This window comes from Stegostoma tigrinum, chromosome 5 (genome assembly GCF_030684315.1).
Source record: "Stegostoma tigrinum isolate sSteTig4 chromosome 5, sSteTig4.hap1, whole genome shotgun sequence".
NCBI lineage: Eukaryota > Metazoa > Chordata > Chondrichthyes > Orectolobiformes > Stegostomatidae > Stegostoma > Stegostoma tigrinum.
Genome location: NC_081358.1, coordinates 75560087 through 75583431, shown reverse-complemented (window position 1 = coordinate 75583431; position 23345 = coordinate 75560087). Strand labels below are relative to the sequence as shown.

The following is a 23345-nucleotide window of genomic DNA, read 5'->3' as shown; positions in this document are numbered from 1 at the left end:
TCACTTAATTGAAGTATCTTGCCTCCAGCAATCCAAGAAGATTCCTATTAATTTGTGGGATATGGATGTCGCTGGTTGGCCAGCATTTGGTCCCTGTCCCTAGTTATCCATGAGAAGGTGGTGATGGGCTGCCTTCTTGAACTGCTGCAACCCACCTGCAGTGGGTTGACCCACAATGCCATTAGGGAGGGAACTCCAGGATTTTGACCCAGCGACAGTGAAGGAACAGCAATATATTTCCAAGTCAGGGTTAGAGGGAACTTGCAGGTAATGGTGTTCCCATATATCTGCAGCCCTTGCCCTTCTAGATGGAAGTGGCTGTGGGTTTAGAAGGTGCTGCCTGAGGATCTCTGTTGAATTTCAGCAGTGTATCTTGTAGACGGTACACATGTTGCTACTGAGCGTCTGTGGTGGAGGGAATTGATGCTTGGGGATGTAGTGCCAATCAAGCGGGCTGCTTTGTGCTGGATTGTATGAAGCTTCTGAGTGTTGTTGGCGCTGCACACATCAAAGCAAGTGGGAGGTATTCCATCTGACTTGTGCCTTATGGATGGTAAACACACTTTGAATATTCTACCCAGTAGTTCCTGTTTCTATGGGTCAGTTTTGACCATAAGATCTAGGAGCAAAGTAGGCCATTCAGCCCATTGAGTCTGCTCTGCCATTCACTGAGAAATCAGCTGACCTAATAATCTTTCAACTTCACTTTCCTGTCTTATGCCCATAACCCTTGATTCTTTCTTGATTAAAACTATGTCCCAGCCTTGAATATACTTAACAAAGCCCACTATGGTAAAGAATTTCAGAAGTTCATTACCATCTGAATTAAGAAATACCTCTTATCTCTGTCTTAAACCTGTGATTTCTTACTCTGAGATTATGCCCTGCAGTCTTAGATTCTCAAGCAAGGGAAAATAACCTTTCTGCATCTACCTTGTCTAGTCCCCTCTGAATATTGTATGTTTCAATAAGATCACTTCTCATTTATCTATATTCCAATGAGTACAGGCCCAATCTACTTGACCTCTCTTCAGCCAGGCCCCAACACCTGGCATCAATCTAGTGAACAGTCTCTCCTCTGCCTTCAGTGTAAGAATATCTTTCCTTAGATAAGGGCTCAAAACTGTTGCCTAGTAGTTTGCCTGTATAGATCAAAGCAATAATTTTTCTGCTCTTTCATCGTTTTCCAATTGTCCAGAATTCCTGACTGTTGCCCTTTTTGGACGTCATGATATAGAATGATTCCAGGACTGAATTATTCAAATTAAGTTTATAACATCTGTTCCAAAATTCTGAACAAACCTGTAAAGTCATTTTATATCAATTTTCTTTGACTATAAAGGGAGCATTCAGACAAAGATTTTCTAAATTTTTGTGAATCCAAGGCAAGACCAAATGTCTCTTGTAATGTACTATTTTGCTTAACGTTAATGAAAGCAATCTGTAATTTTTTTTATTATGTCAGGAAATACTGGGCTTTCCTCAAATGAAAACATTCTTGCATTTTTCTTTTCACTAGGGGTGGTGAAGGGATGCAAAGTTTTTTTTTGCTAAGATGATGCTATTAAACTCGTATAACCCATGATTGTTCAGGGGTGTTTTTAATGGTGCATGCTGAATTTATAACACAGATTTGAAATAGTCCAGTCAAGTTTTAATTGCTTTTGAGCTCAAAGGATCATTATATTTTTAAATGGTCATCTATAGTGAAAAATCTCCAGAATGAGCACTAAAGTTATCTCCTGCCTTACTGCTCAATATGATTTCATATTATAGGCAGTGAGGTCCCTTAAACAACATGATCTTGTAAAACTCCAAGATTATGGTTTACTAAAAAACTAATTTGAAATAATCAACCCATCAGCTTTTCTCTCCATCTGCAAAAGGGCACCTTTGTGAGGCATTCCCCTCATAATTTGCCCAAAATCTAAACTGAGTTTATTATCCTTGTCACTGATGGAGTTTTCCATACCTTCCTGCTAAACCAGAAACTTCAGAACACAAATTCCTCATCTAAGTAATTCTGTTTACCAAGACTAGAGGAAATCTCTCCTCTGAATTTTACTTCCAACAAGAACAACAACAAATATTTACATAGCAAGGGCAAATAAGATGTGGGCAATAAATGTGAGCAGAGTTCACATCCAATGATACATCATTAGGACAATAAAATATCCGTAACAACTTAACATCCCTATTAATGTGCAACATTTAACATTAAGTCACGTCGGGTGACTTTGATGGCTAAAAGCTTAAAATAAAATAGCAGGTCTTCAGTTTTGTAACAGGAAAGAAGAGAATTAGGGTTGAGGAGAGAATTAAAGTGCGTAGCACACAGCACCTAATTTCAAAACTTCAGTGAATTGGAAATCTGCCTGATAATGCTGGAAAATACCTGCCAATTTTATTTCAATGTTTATTGGAATAACTATCTGTATAGTATTCATGCATAGAGTGATGCTGGAACTTTGCCATACCTCCACTATTGAAACTATTCTTGTGCAAGGGAGGCATGATACCTTGGGCAATCCAAATCACAGGGACAAATAATATATTCAAAGATGAGGTATTTATTCTTTTCACCTGTTAGCTTCTGACAACCAAGGCGCGCACAGTAATTTAGACTAACATTGTATGTGCATTTGAGTGCTCCACCTGCATATGTGCAGCCTCTGAATTTCAGGTTGATCAGGAATACATGGGAATTGCACTTTAAATCAGCATATGATGAATCTACTTTCCAGGAAGTATCTACCACTGAAGTATGGACAGATGGTAACAGAGTTGTAATGTCACTGCATTAGCAAACCATAGGCCCAGGCTAATGCTGTAATTCCGCAGATTCAAATCCCAATCAATGCTAGTAAAATGTAAGTTCAGAAAGTAAATCTACTACCTATTAGCAATTTTAATATTAGTATGTTGATTGGATTATAGAACTTTGTCTCATTTCATAGAATAAAGCTGATTAAACATTGGCCACTACCATTCTGTCTTTTGGGTGAATGTAACCAAATTAGAATAAGAAATTGCAACTAAATAATGTTTATTGTGTGAATTTGTTAATTCCAATAATTTGCAGATTTTTGTAAGATTTGTGTAATTTTAATGAGGATGGGTTCCCACTCTTTCTAATGTCTTTCTAAAATAGATAGCCAAAATCTTGAAGAACAAGAAAGAGAAAAGCGACGCCAAGTAATTGAAAAGTTTCAGAAAGCACCATTTGAGGAGATTGCAGCTCAATGTGAATCCAAGGTGAGACCAAATGTCTCTTGCAATGTACTATTTTGCTTAATGTTAACGGAAGCAATCTGTAATTTTTTATTAGATCGGAAAATACTGGGCTTTCCTCAAATGAAAACTTTCTTGCATTTTTCTTTTTCACTAGGGGTGGTGAAGGGATGCAAAGATATTTTCTTTTGCTAAGATGATGCTATTAAACTTGTAGAATCCATAATTATTTAGGGTTGTTTTTAATGGTGCATGCTGAATTTATAACATAGATTTGAAATAGTCCAGTCAGGTTTTAATTGCTTTTTGAGCTCAAAGGATCATTATATTTTTAAATGGTCATCTATAGTGAAAAATCTCCAGAATGAGCACTAAAGGTGTCTCCTGCCTTACTGCTCAACATTATTATTTCATATTATAGGTAGTGAGGTCCCTTTAAACAACATGATCTTGTAAAACTCTAAGATTACGATTTACTTAAAAAGCAGGACTAGTTGAAAAGATAATGTTCTTTTATTGCCGACTAAAAGCATTATTAAACAGATTTGTTTCTCCTTCCAGTCAAACCTGCTCCATGACAAACTTTCAGAGATATTTGAACTAACAATAAGGTAAGTTACTTTGTTCAGCAAGAATTCTAGAATTGAATTATTAATCCACATGATGTCCTGGAAAGATTTTTAAAAAATAACTTCCAGTTTCTGCCAATCAACAAAAAAGTATACGTTGTACAGATTTGGTTTTTATCCCACAGCTCTGCCAAAAATATAAAGGTTGAGTATAGAATTGTTTGTTAGATTAGCAACTTGTTGCAATTTTTTAATTTATGCTTCACCAAATTTTGATCAGGCCTCCAGTTCTAATGAAAGTTATGATTTGAAACATTGTTAGTTGTTGAGAAAATTCAAATTAATGTGCACAAAAGCGAATCAGTTACGAAAATATGGCAAACAATCTTCTTTGGGAAAGAAAGTGTAGTCCATTCCAAAACTAGAGTCCTAAATCTAAACACAGGAAGCTATGAAGGTATGAGGGATAATTTGGCTGTGTTAAACGAGGCACTTCATTAAAACACATGAATCAGTAATGCTTAATATTTAAAGAATGAATCTATGCAATGCAACAGTTATGTATTCCTTTGAGGCAAAAGAACACAGTTGGAAAGGTGGTCCATCAGTGACCAAAAGAAATTAAGAATTGTGTTTGATCCAATGAAGAGTTATTCAATAAAGTTGTAAGCCTAAGAACTGAGAACAGTTCAGAATTCAGCAGAGGAGAATGAAGAGGTTAATTAGAGAAGGCAAATAGATTACAAGGGTAAATTTGCAAGGGAATTAAGATTTCCATAAGTGCATTTTTAAAAAAAAAATCCAACAAAGACAATTGTTCACCCCCTTGTTAATTGAAACAAGTCAATTGATAATAGAGAACATGGAAATGATGAAGCAATTAAACAGTTACTTTAGAGATAGTAAGAACTACCGATGCTGGAGTCAAAGATAACACAGTGTGGAGCTGGAGGAACTCAGCAGGCCAGGCAGTATCAGAAGACCAGGAAAACTGATGTTTCGAGTTGGGACTGTTGGGTCCTGACCCAAAATGTCAACTTTCCTGCTCCTCTTATGGTGCCTGGCCTGTTCTGTTCTTCCAGTTCCTCAGTGTTAAACAGCTACTTTAGTTCTGTTTTGATGAAGAAAGGTGCTGTTAGGAAGGAAGAGTTGAAAGATATTAGTATTAGTTTTAAAACAAAAATACTGGAGAAATTAATGGGATTGAAGGCTATTAAATCCCCAAGTTCTGATGGTCTGTATCCCAGGGTGCTAAAGATTAAGGAGCCTTGGATGACAGGAACAGAGGTGCTTCTCGTCAAAAAGAAAAAGGCAGCTTACGTAAGGTGGAGGAAGCAAGGGTCTAGCACAGCTGTAGAGGATTACAGGCTTGCTTGGAATGAGCTCAAAAGTAGACTGAGGGGGGCCAGGAGGGGGCACAAAAAATGCTTGGCAGGAAGGATTAGGGAGAACCCGAAGGCATTTTACTCATACGTGAGGAATAAGAGAATGATCAGGGAGAAGGTAGGGCCGATCAGGGATAGCGTAGGGAACTTGTACGTGGAATCTGAGCAGATAGCGGAAGCCCTTAAATGAGTTTTTTGCTTCGGTTTTCACTAAGGAAAGGGACCTTGTTGTGAATGAGAACTTTGAGGTGCAGGAAAACAGGCTTGAACAGATCAAGATTGAGGAAGTTGATGTGCTGGAAATTTTGGCAAACATCAAGATTGATAAGTCCCCAGGGCCAGACCAGATTTACCCTAGATTGCTCCGGGAAGTGAGAAAGGAGGTTGCTAAGCCGCTGACGAAGATCTTTGCTTCCTCACTCTCCACGTGAGTCGTACCGGAAGATTGGAGGGAGGCAAATGTTGTTCCTCTTTTCAAGAAAGGGAATAGGGAAATCCCTGGAAATTACAGACCAGTCAGTCTTACGTCTGTGGTCAGCAAGATTTTGAAAAGAATTCTGAGGGATAGGATTTATGACTATTTGGAAAAGCATAGCGTGATTGAAAGGAGTCAGCATGGCTTTGTGAAGGGCAGGTCATGCCTTACAAATCTTATTGAGTTCTTTTGAGGAAGTCACGAGACAGGTTGACGAGGGTCGAGCAGTGGATGCGGTGTACATGGACTTCAGCAAGACATTTGATAAGGTTCCCCACGGCAGGCTCATTCATAAAGTCAGGAGGTATGGGATACCGGGTGATTTGGCTGTCTGGATTCAGAATTGGTTGGCTGACAGGAGGCAGAGAGTCATTGTAGATGGTAAGTATTCTGCCTGGAGGTCAGTGCTGAGTGGTGTCCGGCAGGGCTCTATTCTTGGGTCTCTGCTCTTTGTAGTTTTTATAAATGACGAGGTTGAGAGGTGGGTTAGTATGTTTGCTGATGACACAAAGGTTGAAGGTGCCGTTGATAGTATCGAGGGCTATTGCAGGCTTCAGTGAGACATTGACAGTATGCAGAGCTGGGCTGAGAAATGGCAGATGGAGTTCAACCTGGATAAATGCGAAGTGATACGTTTTGGAATGTCGAACTTAAAGGCTGAATATAGGATTAAAGGCAGGATTCTCGGCAGTGTGGAGGAACAGCGGGATCTTGGTGTTCAAGTGCATAGCTCCCTCAAAGTTGCCACCCAAGTGGATAAGGTTGTTAAGAAAGCATATGGTGTTTTGGCTTTCATTAACAGGGGGATCGAGTTTAAGAGCCGCGAGGTTATGCTGCAGCTGTACAAAACCCTGGTGAGACCACACTTGGAATATTGTGTCCAGTTCTGGTCGCCCTATTATAGGAAAGATGTGGAGGCTTTGGAAAGGGTGCAAAGGAGGTTTAGCAGGATGCTGCCTGGACTGGAGGGCTTGTCTTACAAGGAGAGGTTGACTGAGCTCGGACTTTTCTCTCTGTAGAGAAGGAGGAAGACAGGTGACCTGATCGAGGTGTACAAGGTAATGAGAGGCATGGATAAAGTCGATAGCCAGAGACTTTTTCCCAGGGCAGAATTGACTGCCACGAGGGGTCATAGTTAGGAGGAAGGTACAGAGGAGACGTCAGAGAGAGGTTCTTCACCCAGAGATTGTGAGCACCTGGAATACTTTGCCAGTGGAAGTCGTGGAAGCAGAGTCATTAGTGACGTTTAAGTGACTGCTGGACATGCACATGGACAGCAGTGAATTGAGGGGAATGTAGGTTGGTTATTTTATTTTTGGATTATGATTATTCCACAGCACAACATCGTGGGCCGAAGGGCCTGTACTGTGCTGTACTTTTCTACGTTCTAAAGAAGTTGACTGTGGAAAAAGTGAACATATTGATTGCCCTGTTCCAAAAGTCTGTAGACTCTAAAACTCTAGCAGATGGAGGGATGACGAATGTAACGTGCACTTTTTTTAATTTTTAAAAAAAAGTGCAGATGGGGAAAACGAGAAAATGCAGACCTGAAATTCGCTAAGGTCAGTAACAGAGAAAGTGGCAGTGTCTGTTACAAAGGATGTTCTTGTTTCAGTCAGTTTGGCAGCACCATGCTGAAGATCTTGGCAGGTAATGATTTGCAGTGTTATGACTTCCTGGCTCACTTACTGAGTCTCACTTCCTTTGGCAACTTGATGATCATTACTGCCAGTCATCTGGGACACTCTGCTGTTTGTTGGAAAAGCCTGAGTTCTGTTACTAATGTGTTCTTGGCATGTTTCAGCAGCTCTGCAGTTTTTCTTTGCGATCTTAAGTGCCTTGATGTTCTCAGGTTCTTGATACTTCAGTGGACCTGTTGCTCAATTTCAGCTGCTGTAGGCATGTGACAAGTATCAAACTCCAATGTGGAGTTGAAGCTGAACTGTTTCAGATCTTTAAAAAGTGTTCCACCTGTCTCGACTCCTGCTGCTTCCTTACCAATGGGTTTACCATTGGGAAAGCCTTCTTCAAACACAAGATCATTCAAAAAATGACTTGGAAGTCTTCAGATAATAACAGCCTAAACAAAATTAATGGTATATGCATGAGTAGCAGAACATCTGTATAAAATTTCTGGACTAGTCGAGATGGACTATGCCTTGTATTAGACAAGATCTACCTGAAATTGAAGAAGCTAATGACCACAAAGTCAAAACAGCCATCTGCAATGGAGAAGCTGAAGGATGTAAACATGTCAAACACTTCCAGCTAGGCTTCTCCAACTGATTCAGATACCTAATGAGATTAGACAATATTGACAAACTGAGAAATTGCCAAAAAATGGCTTAAGGATAGTGCAGTTTGCACCATTGGGTAGAAGCATAAAGAACAATAGATCACAAATCCATGATAAAAACTAATTGATGAAAAGAAGGTGTGGCAGAGCAAGAGAGGCCAGGAAAAGACATTAAACAAAGACTAGAAGTTGAGATGTGCAAAAACAAATCCAGTGAATGTTGAAGGAAGAAAGCAACTCTGACAGCATCCATGGAAACAGAAGCAGAGTTAACATTTTCTGTCCAATGTGCCTCTTCTTGCAAGACCTGCTGAGTTTCTCCAGAATTGCCTTGAGTTTGTTTCACATTTCAACTATCTGCAATACGTTGATTTTATTTGAGATGTGCAGGAGACCACATAAATCCAAACAAACCAGATACAACAGTGTAAACAAACATGGAGAGAGTTAAAATACAGGGAAGTGCAAGCAGCAGCAAATCAGATTGGCTTCAAAGCTAAGATTATTTAATACGTTGGTCAGTTCAGATTTGGATGGCTTGTCAAAACTTATAGTCATGTTTTGGAAAATATATTGTTATGAGGTCTGACTGCAAACATAACATGAGGAAGGATTAAAGAAGTTTTAATCTATATAAAAATGAGTTTAAGTGAGCAACTCAACAATATTTGAGTTTCGTGTAGGTCGGGGTAAAGATGCGAAAAATAATCAATGGAATAAATCAGGCAGTGTTGTAGATTCAGATGTGAGGAATACCTAATACTATTGACTGTTAGACCAGATGAGTTGGTGTATTAGCAGTATAAGCTACATTGAGCTAAATGACTTTTTGTCACATGTTTGCTTGTGTTATATCTATCTATGTGGTGAATATTTGAAAACGTGTTAGTTTTGAAACAAACAGCATTTATGGTCTGTGTTAAATATTCCCATAATTATGCTAGTGATCCATTTTACCTTGGACGTCTTGGCCAAGGCAGTCTTCAATTCCGTCAGCAGTTCTTCAGTTTACTGTTCTTAATTTTTAGCTCTTCTGTGTATGATTGCAACAAAAATATGGAGAATTTATGTTAGTTTCCCTGTGATTAAATGTGTTGAATGCTTCTACTCATGGAATATTACTTTGATTTTAAATGGTTCCTATTCCTAAAGAAAAGCTTGCCGAATCAAACTTTTAGAAATTATAAAATTTGTTTTAAAATTGAGCAGAATCTAACTGTAACAATAGACTTGGTATTCAGCTGGCCCAAACAGAATGCATTAATAAAAGACAAATTTTGAATTGCTTTCAGCAATGGGTGTTTCTTTCAAATGACTACAATAGACTATGGTTCTGGATGTGAGTTTGCTCACTGAGCTGGAAGGTTAGTTTTCAGATGTTTCATCACCATTCTAGGTAACATCATCAGTGAGCCTCCAATGAAGCTCTGGTGTTATGTCCCACTTTCTATTTATCTGTTTAGGTTTCCTTGGGTTGGTGATGTCATTTCCTGTTCTTTTTCTCAGAGGATTGTAGATTGATTTGGAGCCAATGTGTTTGTTGATGGAGTTCCGGTTGGAATGCCATGCTTCCAGGAATTCTCGCGCGTGTCTCTGCCTGGCCTGTCCCAGGATGGATGTGTTGTCCCAATCAAAGTGGTGTCCTTCATCATCTGTATGTAAGGATACAAGTGATTGTGGGTCATGTCGTTTTGTGGCCAGTTGATGTTCATGTATCCTGGTGGCTAGCTTTCTGCCTGTTTGTCCAATGTAGTGTTTGTCACAGACTATGGTTTAAGATGGTCTCGAGCAAAATTGAGAGATTATTTGGACAAAGTTGCATGGTGTGTTGACGAATAAGTTCTTCCAAATGGTTGAGATAGACTAAATGAAATTCCCATTGTACAAAGCATTAAGAGCAGAAACATAATATAAATATATTTCTATTTAATAAAAATATAGTTGGCAGAGTATAAGTACAGGCATTTACTTCTTGCATTTGCTTCTTTTATTTGTAAGACCGTTTAAAGAGTGTAGTCTGTGATCTGTGAGTAAGATGCTTTAATCTGGAAAATAATTATTCTCTCCTTTTTAAAGACCAAATCATCGTATAAGATTAAATAGGAATTAATTGCACTTTGGGTCCATTTGTTTTCTACATATGCTAATTGGAAAAATGTAGAATAGTGACGTAAGTGGATAAAATAACATTACATTTCACTGAAAGGGTACCAGCCATAAATTCTCAACAGAAGCCTGAAGTCAGATCATTTATACTTAAGAAACTTAAGATCATTTTCAGGAATAGAGGCAGTAATTGTTGGGCTTAATAAGCAGGTCTGATAATATATCTGAAGAGGAAACTGGCATTCATCTTTTGGTCCACCACGCTTCACGTTCAATTGAGCTTCTGCCATAGTAGTTGTGAAGTCATCAATGAAGTATCTCCTGGATGCGAATTTTTATACTAACTCAGCAATTTTTGGTCAAATTCTTTAGCATTGAAAATATTGCTTGCTCTTCTTTACCAGAGTTGTGTTATTAAAAATTTCTGTCTTGTGTTCTAAAAATTGACTGCTTTGAATGGTGTGGAAGAATTCCAGTAATCTAACTTTGGTCTCTCTCCAGCAGGCCGCCACCAAGCCCTTCAGGATCCATGAGTGTTGCAGCTGGCCATGTTCAGTACCATTCCATTCCAGTCTATGAAATGAAATTTCCAGACCTCTGTGTTTATTAGCCACTGTTCAGGACACCACAAGGCGACAGATAATTGAAAGATCAAAACTCCTTTGGGGAGGGGTGACATTATGTTTTCCACTGATTACATTATGTCTCAAAGAGCGTTCACGTGGATCAATTTCTCAAAGTTGAACCATGTTAGGGCTAGTTGAGCTGAAGTTCACTGTGATTATATGGTCTTTGATGTGTACAATGTGTAAGGATATCAGTATCATGTTGTGCAAGAATTCACTTGAAAGTTTACTATCTTTTTGAAGGGGTAAATACTATGAAGTTTATACCTTGCAAGAGGTCCAACAGATGAGTAGTGATTGTTAATATTGCAACAATGAAAGTGCAGTTATGAACAAAACTATGCATGGTTTTTGTTTTTCATTCAAGAAATAAAACACACAGAAAAGAATGGACCTTTATCAACGCAAATGAGCGAGCTTAAAGTTTTCTCTATCACATTCCTGTTGGCTAGAATTATTTTTCGTGAAGGTTGTAATTTTTCTTTAGCATTCCAAACTTGCCTCATTTTAAAAAAAAATCATTTCTGAATTGAATCACTTGTCCGAACCGAATGTGTTGAACAATGAATGAAAAAATTGACATTGTTAGTCAGAGCTGTCCTCCACATGAAAGTTGAACAGATTTATAACTTTTTTTTTACTGCCTAAGAAATTTACCTCAATTGCTGATTTTCAGATGCTACACAACTGTTAATAAGGTCTGTTTATAAGGGTCTGTAAGTCCATATAAATATGAATACAATAACATTTGAGGAATTATTTTGGATTATCAAGCAGCAAAATGTAAGTGATTTTAGTATAACTAATTTGGCCTAAAACATCTGTCAGTATGTTTCCACTTTCCATAGGAAAGCCAAATGGCAGTTCAACTGTGCTGACCATGTTTGTTTCATGCATACAAACCTATCCTGTTGCTTCACTCCAGTAATTTGAATATAAAGATTGAGCAACTGTTGTTGGTTTCCTTACAAGTATAATTTTGAATTTGATGTAAAAATACCTCTTGCATGCTGATTTAGGCAATGACATTTTTTGGCACTTTTCTCCTTCCACCCTATTAACTAGTAGAAGTTTCTCAATTCCATGCAACTTTCATCTTCAGGAGGACTAACTGGGGTTCTACTTCAGTCCAACACAAGTCCACACAGCTGCTGAAAAATACACATGTGAGCTGCTGAGATAGATCACTGCGTTCCCTACCCAAGCCATGGACGAGATCTCTTGGCCTAACCATATGCTGTGCATACTGTGCTGTTTTGTTTTGTTTAACTATTCAGTAGTCTTGTCATTGAGAAATTCAGATGAAAATTGGACATCCATAAAGCACGAAAAATGGTGACCAGATTTCTAATGGTTGCTCGGTGCTTTTGCACTGCGACATTGAACCAGAGGACATTTTTTTAAAAAATAAAACAATTCTACACATTTTAGATTTCTCTCTGCAAGATGAAATACCTCTGAAACCATTGCGCAAGTAAGGATTCCATTGGACTTCTCAAAATAACACCAGCTGAAAACATAATTGTTACCTCAATTGCACATGCAAGTGATTGAAGTTGTGAAACATTCAGCTGATGAAACAATTTGTGTAAGCTTCAGCAATTCATGGATTGTATGATGTAGGAAGCAAATCCAATCACATCTGAGAATACATAGGCATCTTACATTTGATTTTAAGCATTCCCCTTGGCTGCTTGTCTTTTTGAAACAAAGTTTCTAAGTTCACTGCTTGAAATTGGCTAAATCGAAATTCTCTGCACCTGGAAATTCTGCCCCCTCTGGTTAAGTTTGAACAAGATTGTAATTAATCAGTCAGGTGTGGAAGTTAACTTGTGGATGAAAATCTATATATCATAAATCTGCCTTTTTATTAAATTAGTGAAAGGAATTTAAACGTAGTTAAATACTAGCAATAGCAGACAAACCGGTTGGCACAGCTTTATGTGGATCATCTACAAAATTTTCTCATCAATCAACAACACTTTGAAGCAATTATTGTTGAATAGTACTGGTACAATGATATTTATTTTAAAATATTTTTGATCTGGTCTTATTTTTTGTCATTATCATCAGATTAGACAATCATTGCACTTTTGATTTTGTTCAACTTTTGTTCTCTGTTAAAACTCATTCAAACAGTTAAAAATTTCATCTGTATTTTTAAATAATGTGAACGTCACTGTCCAATTTTAATCTAACTTTAATGTTAGCCGTGCTGTAGTATGAGAAAATTGCAGTGGACAAATCTGCGTTCGTGACACATACTCTTTAAACCAAATATTAGCAAATTCCAAATGTTATACTGGAAGCTACTGTCTCCTGTGGACTGGAATGTTCATGTGATTAGCAGTTTGTTTGGATTGGTGAAAGTCATATGATTTAAGTCATTGAATGTTTTGACTTTGTTGAGCACTTTTTAAAATGACTGCTGTCCTTAAGACCAGGTCATTTTTTGTAACTGTATAATTTATGGTGATTGCTGTGTTACATTAGCAAAATATTTCCCATAAATCCTTTGTTGTGATCTGTTTATTATGCTTGAACATGTCAAAGCTAGTCTGTTTCTAAGCAAAGCTTCAGCTATAACCAGATGTGTGCAAATGATGTTTGCTGGCAATTGTGTAAATCTTAGAAATGCGGAGTATTGTGTTTTCAGAACGATGTTTCATATTGTTCCTTTCTTCGCCTGCAATACATTAGCTACTGTGTACGGTTCTGTCTCATCCTTCAGAATTTTTTTAAATGTGAAATGTATGATGCACAAATGCAAGGGCAAAATAAACATCTTCACTGTTAAATGCTTTGGTTTCTTTTATTGGTCTGAGATAAAGTTTAGATATTTATGGGGATAATGCTTCTTTAACATTCAGAATATATTTTATTCATGTAGTTATGATGCAGATATGCAGGTGAACTATGAAATGGCTGTTGCTAAATCTTCTTTTATATATTCTGAAATTACAGCAAACTTTAGAAATTGCACAGTAGCATTTTTCTTTACTGAGTTGGTAAACACAGTGCACTCTCACTCTCCTTCCTCCCACGTGAAAACAAATTGAATAGTATGTATAATCCTCCAAAATAAATACACAAATTGCAATACTGGAGAAACTTGGCAGGTCTGGCAGCATCTGCCAAGAGAGAGAAACCGGATTAATGTTTCAAGACCAGTATGACTTTTCTAAAAAACTGAAAAGGGTTTGGGAAATGTTCGGGTCATGAGTGAAAGTAAAAAGCGTTAACAGCAGATGTGGTGTTGCATGAGTTTGCGTTGTGCTTCATTGGAACATTACAGCAGCCCAGGATCGAAATTTACCCTGGGTCCTGAGTGGTTTATTGATTTGGCAAGCAACTGGCAGGTCATGTCCTTCTGCAGACAAAGTGTTTGCTCTGTCTAAAATAAAGGACACCACATTGTGAGCAGCAAATGCAGTAGTGTAGATTTAATGATATTCAAGTGATATGCTGCTTCACCTGGAAGATGTTTGGAGCCTTAGGCAGTGAGGAGGAGAATGAGCAAGTGTTATACTTGCAGTTGCTTGGGAAGGTGCTAATGGGAAGTAAGTTTTGGTCTAGGAATACTGTAGTGAGTAACTCACCACCTGACTCCCCAAAGCCTACCTACTGTCTACAAGGCACAAGTCAGGAGTGTGATGGAATATTCCCCACTTGCCTGAATGGGTTCAGCTCCAACAACACTCAATCTTGACACTATCCTGGACAAAGTAACCTATTTGATTAGCATCACATCCACAAGCATTCACTCCCTCAACCACTGACACTCGGTAGCAGCAGTGTGTACTATCTACAAGATGCACTGCAGAAATTCACCAAAGACTCTTCAACAGCACCTTCCAAACCCACGACAAGCCTCTAGATGTGGGGCTAGAAAAGCACAACAGGTCAGATAACATCTGAGGAACAGGAAAGTAAACGTTTCAGGCCAAAACCCTTCTTCACTCTGACTTTCCTGCTCCTTGGAATCTCTCTGATATGTTGTGCTTTTCCAGCCTCACACCAATACACCCTGGCTTCCAACATCTGCCATCCTTCATGTCTCCAAACCCAAGACCACTTGCATCTGGAAGGGCAAGGACAGCAGATACATGGAAACACCAACACCTGCAATTTCCTCTCCAAGCCACTCACCATCCTGAGTTGGAAATATATTGCCATTCATTCACTGTCATTGGGTCAAAATCCTGGGATTCCCTGCATGCTGTGATATTACCTACTATCTAATGCAGCTGACTGATGCCAAGCTGAACACTGAGCAAAGCTCATGTTAGATTATGTTAAAGTAGACACTTTTTTAGATGTTCTTGACAAGGACAGCATACAGATGATTGGATATTACAAAAGATAAGCACTGGAGAATGCCAAACATGTTCATGTGTGTACACAGTAAGAGGCCATCTAGAGTCCAATTAAAGGATCAAATTCTGCATGGAAACATGAACAAGATAGAACAAGGCAGAATACATTTCAAATGAAATTCTTGGGACGTGGGTATCACTGGCTAGACCGTAACTTATTGTTCATCCCTAGTTGTCCTTAAGAACGTGATGGTGAGCTGCCATCTTAACCGTTGCAGTCCATGTGCTGGGAATTCCAGAATTTTAATCCAATGAGGGTGAAGGCACACTTTGAAGTTGGGCTGGTGTGTGATTTGCCTAAGAACCTGCAAATGGTGGTGCTGCCATCTGTCGCTCTTGATCTTCAAGCTGATGGAATCAATGGCTTTGGAAGGTGCTGTTTAAACAGCCTTGGTAAGTTGCAGCTTGTAGATTGGACATGCTGTATCACCATGCATCAATGGTGAAGGAAATACCTTTATTTAAAGTGGTGGATGGAGTTCATTTGTCCTGCATTTCATTGAACTTTTGAATGTTATTGGTGCATGGGTCAGATAGCCCAGGGCCTGAACAGCTAGGCCTGAAGCCAGAATGGGCAACCTTTGAGCAGCCAGGCCCAATAGGGCTTTCCGGTCAGGTCAAGCACACAGCATCCGCACTGTACGATGGCAGGCAGGGACAAGGCTGGACTTGCCCTAGAAAATGAAGCTGGTTTGTGTATCAGGATATGGTGAGCAGACTTAGTAGTACTACAAGTTCCTGCCACAACCACATGTGGAGAGGAAGATGTGCTTTGACACATCAGAAGATGAATACCAAGGGCAGCCTCAGTATCTTCTATACATGGCATAAGGGATCCCGTTGGATAATGTGACTTTGATCTGGACCATTAGTTACCCGAAGGAACTGCTAGAAGGATGCAGTAGATAGAGATAAGAATGGGCAGCTGGTACCCATTCCCTCAATAAAGATTTAACTGGAGTTTGGACTATAGGGAGAGGCTGAATAGATTGGGGCTATTCTCCCTGGAGCATCAGAGACTGTGGTGTGACCTTTGTAGAGGTTTCTAAAATCATGAGGGGCATGGATAGGGTAAATAACCAAGGTCTTTTTCCCAGGGCGAAGGAGTCCAAAACTAAAGAGCATTGGTTTAAGGTGAGAGCAGATAATTTTAAAAGGGACCCAAGGGGCAACCTTTTCATACAGAGTGTGGCGCATGTGCAGAACGAGCTGCCAGAGGAAGTGGTGGAGGCTGGTATTATTACAACATTTAAAAGGTATCTGGATTGGTACATGAATGGGAAGGGTTCAGAGGGATATAGGCCAAATGCTGGAAAATGAGACTAGATTAATTTAGGATATCTGGTTGGCATAGATAAGTTGGACCACAGGGTCTGTTACCATGCTGCACAGCTCTATGACTCTATAACATGCCTCAAACAAAGTTGTTATGTTTGTAATTCTTTGGTCTCCTAATCTCTCCCTTGAGCCAAGGGAAGACTGAAAGATTATGGTCAATGCCACCACAATTTCTACCTTCACTTTCTTCAAAATCCTTAGAAGCATCTCTTAAGTGTCAGAAATCTATGCAAGACTTCTTCCTTCTTAATTCTGAACACTTTTGCTATTGGTTTCCTCCTCTGTGCCCATGGCCTGGACAGTATCTGCCTCTCTTATCAAGATAGATACAAAATATTCTTTAATACCTCAGCCATGCCTGCTGCCTCCGTGTGTAAATTCCCTTCTTGATCTCTGATCAGCTCTATTCCTGTAACCTTTTTATTACTCTTTATGTGCTTATGGAAGATTTTGGGATTTCCCTTTATGTTAGCTGCTAACTTTTTCATATAATTCCTTTTTGCTTCTCTTATTTGCTTTTTCACCTCATCCCACCTCCTTGACCTGTCCGTCTTCCCTGGACTGACCTATCCCCTCCCTACCTCCCCACCTCACTCTCTCCACCTATCTTCTTTACTCTCCATCTTCGGTCCGCCTCCCCCTCTCTCCCTATTTATTCCAGTTCCCTCTCCCCATCCCCCTCTCTGATGAAGGTTCTAGGCCCGAAACGTCAGCTTTTGTGCTCCTGAGATGCTGCTTGGCCTGCTGTGTTCATCCAGCCTCACATTTTACTATCTTGGAATTCTCCAGCATCTGCAGTTCCCATTACCTCAGTAAACCTGGCTACCTTTGGTACACACATAGAAGTTGATATAGGTGTACGAATTATGTCAGGAGGTGAAAATGTGTGATAAATTGAGACAACCAAGCAGTTTATAAACAAGTTTGCCATTGTGACTCCTTGATTCTGTTGAGGTGAAAACTGGTTATTTTTATTTGGTGTCAAATCTAACCCAACAAAAGTAGCGATTACTCAGTTCTTGATCTCTCTCCTCAAATTTAGACAGAATCTGATGTTCAAAGTGGTAAATGTTATAGCGTTCTACTCTGAAAATGGCCGTTAATGTTGTATCAACTGTTAACTTTATATTTGTGATTGGCAGATAGCTGTTAAACCAAAGGTATTAAAAGATATGAGGCAAAGGTTAGGTGCCAGAGTGAGGCCTCGGATTAGCCATGATCTTACGGTATGGCAGAATAAGGTTGAAAGTACGAATGGCCTACTCTGATTCTTACATCCTTATTTGACTTCAATGGGGTCTGTCTGCCATAGGGTACACTTCTGCCAGGCTTCAGGGGATTAAACTGGGCATGAACCCATGACAACAAAACAAGTATCCAGAAGTGATGACAATGTCCATGACAGAAAAGACAAGTAAAATGAAGCTCCTGTCCCAGCGACTGAGCTTTTCAAAGGCCCCTCCCCTGCCTTTGCTGCACTGCAGACCCACCTTCTCATAACCATGGTCAGCTGGGGGAGAGGATTTCAACTGAGCAGCAACTCCAGTCACCATGGTGACAGACCTTGCCACAGTACAGCGAATAAAAAAGGATGGAAGTTTATAACCAGTTTGACACTTTATTTACCCAATTGGCTTGTAAAATTATACCATTTTGCACCAACAGACCACATTGTTGATTTATACTTATTAAGCTACAGGAGGATAAAATTAATTTAAAAATGAGGCCACAGATCGTGAGAAATCATGAAGAATAGCGTACAGAGAAACATTTGTTTTCCCTTCAGCAGTGACGTCTGGAATACAGTCAGTTAAAGAAACAGCAGAATGCTTTTTAATTACAGTATTGATTGAATTGGCAATTCTGTCTCTAATATCACCCACTCTTTTTGTGAACTGTTTGCCAATGTAGCTCACTGCGCATCTGAAAAATATTTTGACAGAGGCTGGTACTATAAACTTCCAACCTAGCTATCATCAAAGGTCCTTTCGCCAAAGCTATATATTTTCTTCTCAAATTGCTCCTTCTATGCTATAGCTGTTAAGGATCGTAGAGTGAAGAGTATGAGAAGTTGGTTTAATGAATTTTGTTGCAAAGATTGTAGGATTGTAAGGGCTGTTAATTTTTTTAACTAATGAAGTGGGAAGAGTGACTAAAGATGGGAAAAGTCTAGTTTGGTTATTGATTTCTTTTTCAGACATTGCAGCTACATTTCTTACGCATTGCTTCTGGGGTTGACAAACACACCAGTGTCATCCCCACTGCCTGCCCCATGCTTGCAGTTCAGTAGTGGAGAATCTTGATGCTCGCACTCTCCCTCTTTCAGAATTTGTCTGGCATCAAATTTTATTGTATATTTAAGCCATGAAAGTACTTCTTTCTTAGAATATGCCAGATATTTTTAAAATGTGTATTGGACTTATGATACCTGTCATTATAGGCAAATAGCCATAAACAGCTCTGTCTATGTTAAGATCAATTAATAAAAGGCAGTATTTACGAACTTGAACATCATCATGCTGCCTTGCTTTAGTAATACGTGGCACAGGGCATAACCTGGCTGCCTCCTACGTGTTTGCTTTTGGGAGCTAATCCACTTTCTAGGGCTGCGAGAGTTTAATGATATTTCTTCTTCCTGTGTAAATCAGTTGCATTTTTGGACAAAAATAAATTCAATAATTTGCATTTGCGCATACAAATTTTGAAGGTGTTAGAGCGCAGTCGGTTATAATTCTTTCAACTGAAGTTAATGGATATAAAGCAAAATGTTGACCAGACATTGCAATACCAACACACGCAATTTTCACATTAGATTTACGGTGCTTTTAGTTCCATTTCCTGAAAGCTGTATTAATTGTTCCCTGATACCTCAAGCACCCTCAGATTAAAAAAAACAGTCTATACCAGAATCATTGATGATTCAAATAAAAAGCCAAAACGGGAAGTACTGGAATTCATAAACAAAGGGAGAAAATGCCCAGAGGTCCTCAGTGAGTCAGCCAGGGACGTACAAAGACAGTTTCATTGTGGACACTTTCTATACTTTAAATACCTACATAATTTACTAGCCCCAGAATTTCAGAAGGTTTTTAAGATGCTTTTGATGTTGGTTGCTCTAAATATCGCATATAATTTATTTATAGTATAGTTTTAATTTGTTGAACACTCCAAAAGCCACAGGTTGTCAGGAATCATTAACTGCCTTTGCAATGTTTTAGTTTTTCTTCACAACAAAAATGCCACTACCATCCAACAATCGCTTATGGACAAACGTGCGTAACAAGGCCTTTTCTAAATGCAGGTATCAGGTTGAATTTCCAGTGTGGTGCAGCTGATATTGGATGTTTTGGCCCTTGATAACAGCACAAAGTGAACAAAGAATAATTAAAATGTCATGTCACTGAACATTGTCAAAGATATGGCAGAATTGTTCAGTTGAGGAAGATTTTGGTTATGCAGATTACAAAAGCATGGCGTTTTGACATAATGATATTAGTGGCAGAACAAAAGGTGTTTCTGTGTAGCTTATTTTAATCAGTCTTCACCCTGTCAAAACTGTTGCATTGGGCAGATGTCAACATAATTTTCCTCTGCAGAACAGTGCCTGATGTGAAATATTTCAGGCATTGTCATTATCCTATAATTGGTTTCTATACTTAGAGCTAAGTATTCATCTAAGAAGTCTTAGAACACAGTAGGTTCCTTTCAAAGGTAGCAAGGTCAAATCCATTAACACAAGAGCTGTCTGTCCAAATGAATATTTCAAAAACTTCTTGATCAGTGAAAGGACTTATGTTGTTCAGAATAATACAATTATGACTGTAAAATTTTCAGAGCTGTTATGTCCTCTGGTGAAGTTAATGAGGGAAATGGATGCACATGAAAGCTGTCTGCCTTGTTTTTTTTCTCTGCATACTTAACATGTATAATGCTGCGATAGATAATGTACTACAGCTCAGAAATAGGCCCTTGAGTCATCAAACTGCTGCTGAGGTTCCTCTCCAGGAGCTTTTAGTCTATTTCTAAATTCCAGCCCACTCCCCATAATCTGTAATATTCTTCTTTGTTGAGCAAGTATATGACTTACTTTTTTTAAATGTATGGACCTGCTTAACTAACAATCCCACATGAATAATTTTAAGCATCACTGTAAATTTGTACATTTCGGGATCATTCCACTGACCAGTAACTGGACCAGGCATGTTAACATCAAAGCTGGGCAGAGAAAAGTCTGGGGGAGCTTAACATAATGGTGACGATATTCGGCTCCAGTTTCTCCATTCCATGGTTTCTTATCAAGAATTACATCAGGAATGAAGACTATTTTCCTAATCTAATACTATGAAGCCCAAAGCAATTAATTTTGGGTTGTACCTTCAATTTAGCTATAAGCTACTTATTGCCAAAGTTGGAAAAAACTGGTTTCCCTATTTAAGCCAGAGGAGAGCTTTAAATTGCCACCAGACTACAGTCTAAAGATGTGCAGGATAGATGGATTGGCCATGCTAAATTGTCTATAGTATACAGGGACGTGCTGGCTAAGTGGGTTAGCCATGGGAAATGTAGGGTTACATGGATAGGATCTGGTCAGGACGCTCTTTGGAGGGGTGGTTTGAACTCAGTGAGACGAATGACCTGCTTCCTGATTGTAGGGATTCAATTATTTATTTTTACCTCTGCAATATTGACTGCTTCTGCATTATCTCAGGATTTCTTCCGTTGCAACCCCCACACATGACCTTTCCTCCGATGTGTTTAATTTTTCCTTTGATTGTCTCCTGTCTGCATCCTCCAGCAACTTTACTTTGTCTACAATTTATTTGCATGACACCTGTCTGAATCATTCAACAACTATTAGCCTACAGTATATAGATTCCTTCTTTCCAAATGCATTCAACATAAAATGCTCCTCTTTATTTTCCAACTTTAACAGCCTTAGCTCTGCTTATCTCATTTTTTATTGTCATTTTGGAAAGGCTTGTGTGTTACTACAATCTTGAGAGTTACACTGGAGGGTTATATAACATTTAGTACAGCTGCTCAAGTGTAGAGATCAGAAGGCAGGAGCCAGTCTAAAATCAATTCAGTCAAGCTAATGACCTGCTAATGTAAGAGAAAATGCCATTGAGAAAATCAGATTCAAGTTGAGTCTGCTTTTGGAAATATAAACTTCAACTGCGGAGAACTACGCTTCGCAAAATGATACTCTGAAGGACTCAATAATCAAAGTCTGGTCAGAAACACTTGCTATGATCCAATTAACACTTAAAGAGAAATCTAAACTTCTCCATTTAATAAATAGATATCATCACAGGATCTCCTTTTTATTAAACAGAAAAGCGGTTTTTTACATAAGACAAATTATGTGGAACAAGTAAATTAACATTATATATTAACGCTATGTATGATTTATTCACAATTATTTCTAACTATGTCAAAATTTCCATCTTCTGTTTTTTTCAAAATTCAACACAGATTAAATCTCACCTTCATTCACACAATGAATGATTAAGTGTTTTGTTTTACTCTGGATATATTAGCTAGCTACTTTCAGTGAGCTGTAAACCACAAGAGGTTCAGAATTCAACTGATCCTTTCAATAGATACCAGGCAAATTGAAACCAGAGAACCTCACTTAGCACCAGCCATCTTCATTATTCATTGTGTGCTGTAAGATGCCTTCAAATTGACCTTATTGCTAATTATCACAACGTTAGAATTTATGCTGTGAACAAATTAAGCAAATGGGTTTTTACAAACATTCGAGTTTCACTGAAAGCAAGAACTTTTTTCTGGAATGCCCTTCTTATGAGGATTGCAAATGTCACATCTTCAGCTACTTAAGCCCATCTGATGCCATCTATCTCTCTCCCTCTCTCTCTCTTTTATTCTGACTTCATTAAACAAACATGGATCACATTATAAGGCAAATGAGGAAACTTTCTCAAAGTTCTTTTTTGTTGTTGTTTTTTGATAATGATATTATGTTAATGGCTGGACAGTTGCTTGAGATAGAAGTTCTTCCTTTCAGGTTTTCTTCTCTCATGAAGAGAGAGACTTGGCTCACTTGCAAGTTTGTGAAGAGTTGTGAGCCAATTCCTTTCTCTCAGTTCTGTAGCAAACTGTAATTTAAAACCAAACTGAGCTGCAGCATTGACCTTGTCATGGTGAAATGAGATATTGTGGTGTAATCTGTATCAGTACCAGCCTTCATATGTTTGTGGGTGGAGGATTGTGAGATCCGTCCATGTCCCCAGTGATTCCTCAGAAGCAGCCAGTTGATTAAGAATTCAATGCAGCTGTTACCCTGATGGTCACTGGGATAGGATAACCACCTATAGCTTCAGGTCTCAGGTTGCACTCCAGCAGATGGTACAGTTCTGTCAGAGGGTCCTGGGACATTTCTAGACTGCACTGATACTGCACCTCGCTCATCTGGAGGAAATGGCATTGAGGTTGACAGACTCTGAGCCTCCTGGACCTCCTCTGCACCCTGAGGGGTCATTCATCTGTGACTCCTTCATTTGGAGGCTGAAGGTTGCTGCTGGGCTTGGGCTTGTCTTGCGTATCCTTAAATCTTCATTTTTCCTGTGCCTTCATCGCAACACAACCATAACAATGATAACACCAGCTATGGTCTGCTGGTTGTGTTAGGTAATATCAGTCATAAAACAGATCCTTAGTCATGGGACAGTCAGCATTCACACCACATACAAATGAGTGTTTAGTCCTCAAAAGAGTGTAAATGCTCTATCATCTCCCACATGACCCACCTCCTACCCATAGAACATAGAACAGTACAGCACAGTACAGGCCCTTCGGCCCACGATGTTGTGCCGAACTTTTACCCAAAGCCTAAGGTCTATCTAACCTCCACACCTACCTTATACTATCATCCATATGCCTATCTAATAGCTGTTAAATGCCCCCAATGAGGCCGACT

At 39.0% G+C, this 23345-nt stretch overlaps 1 protein-coding gene across 5 annotated transcripts in view; it reads left to right on the top strand.

Moving 5' to 3' along the window:
- The window catches only part of efr3a (EFR3 homolog A (S. cerevisiae)), a 195527-nt gene extending 182041 nt beyond the window's left edge, over positions 1-13486 (top strand). For 4 of the 5 annotated variants that reach the window (XM_048528934.2, XM_048528933.2, XM_048528931.2 and 1 more), the window contains 3 exons: positions 3152-3255; positions 3793-3842; positions 10564-13486. In XM_048528934.2, coding sequence (XP_048384891.1) covers positions 3152-3255; positions 3793-3842; positions 10564-10672 — 263 coding nt within the window. In that variant the 3' untranslated portion in view covers positions 10673-13486. The remainder of the gene's footprint in view (positions 1-3151; positions 3256-3792; positions 3843-10563) is intronic. The other variant, XM_048528932.2, reaches the window with a different exon arrangement.
- Positions 13487-23345: the final 9859 nt, after the last annotated feature.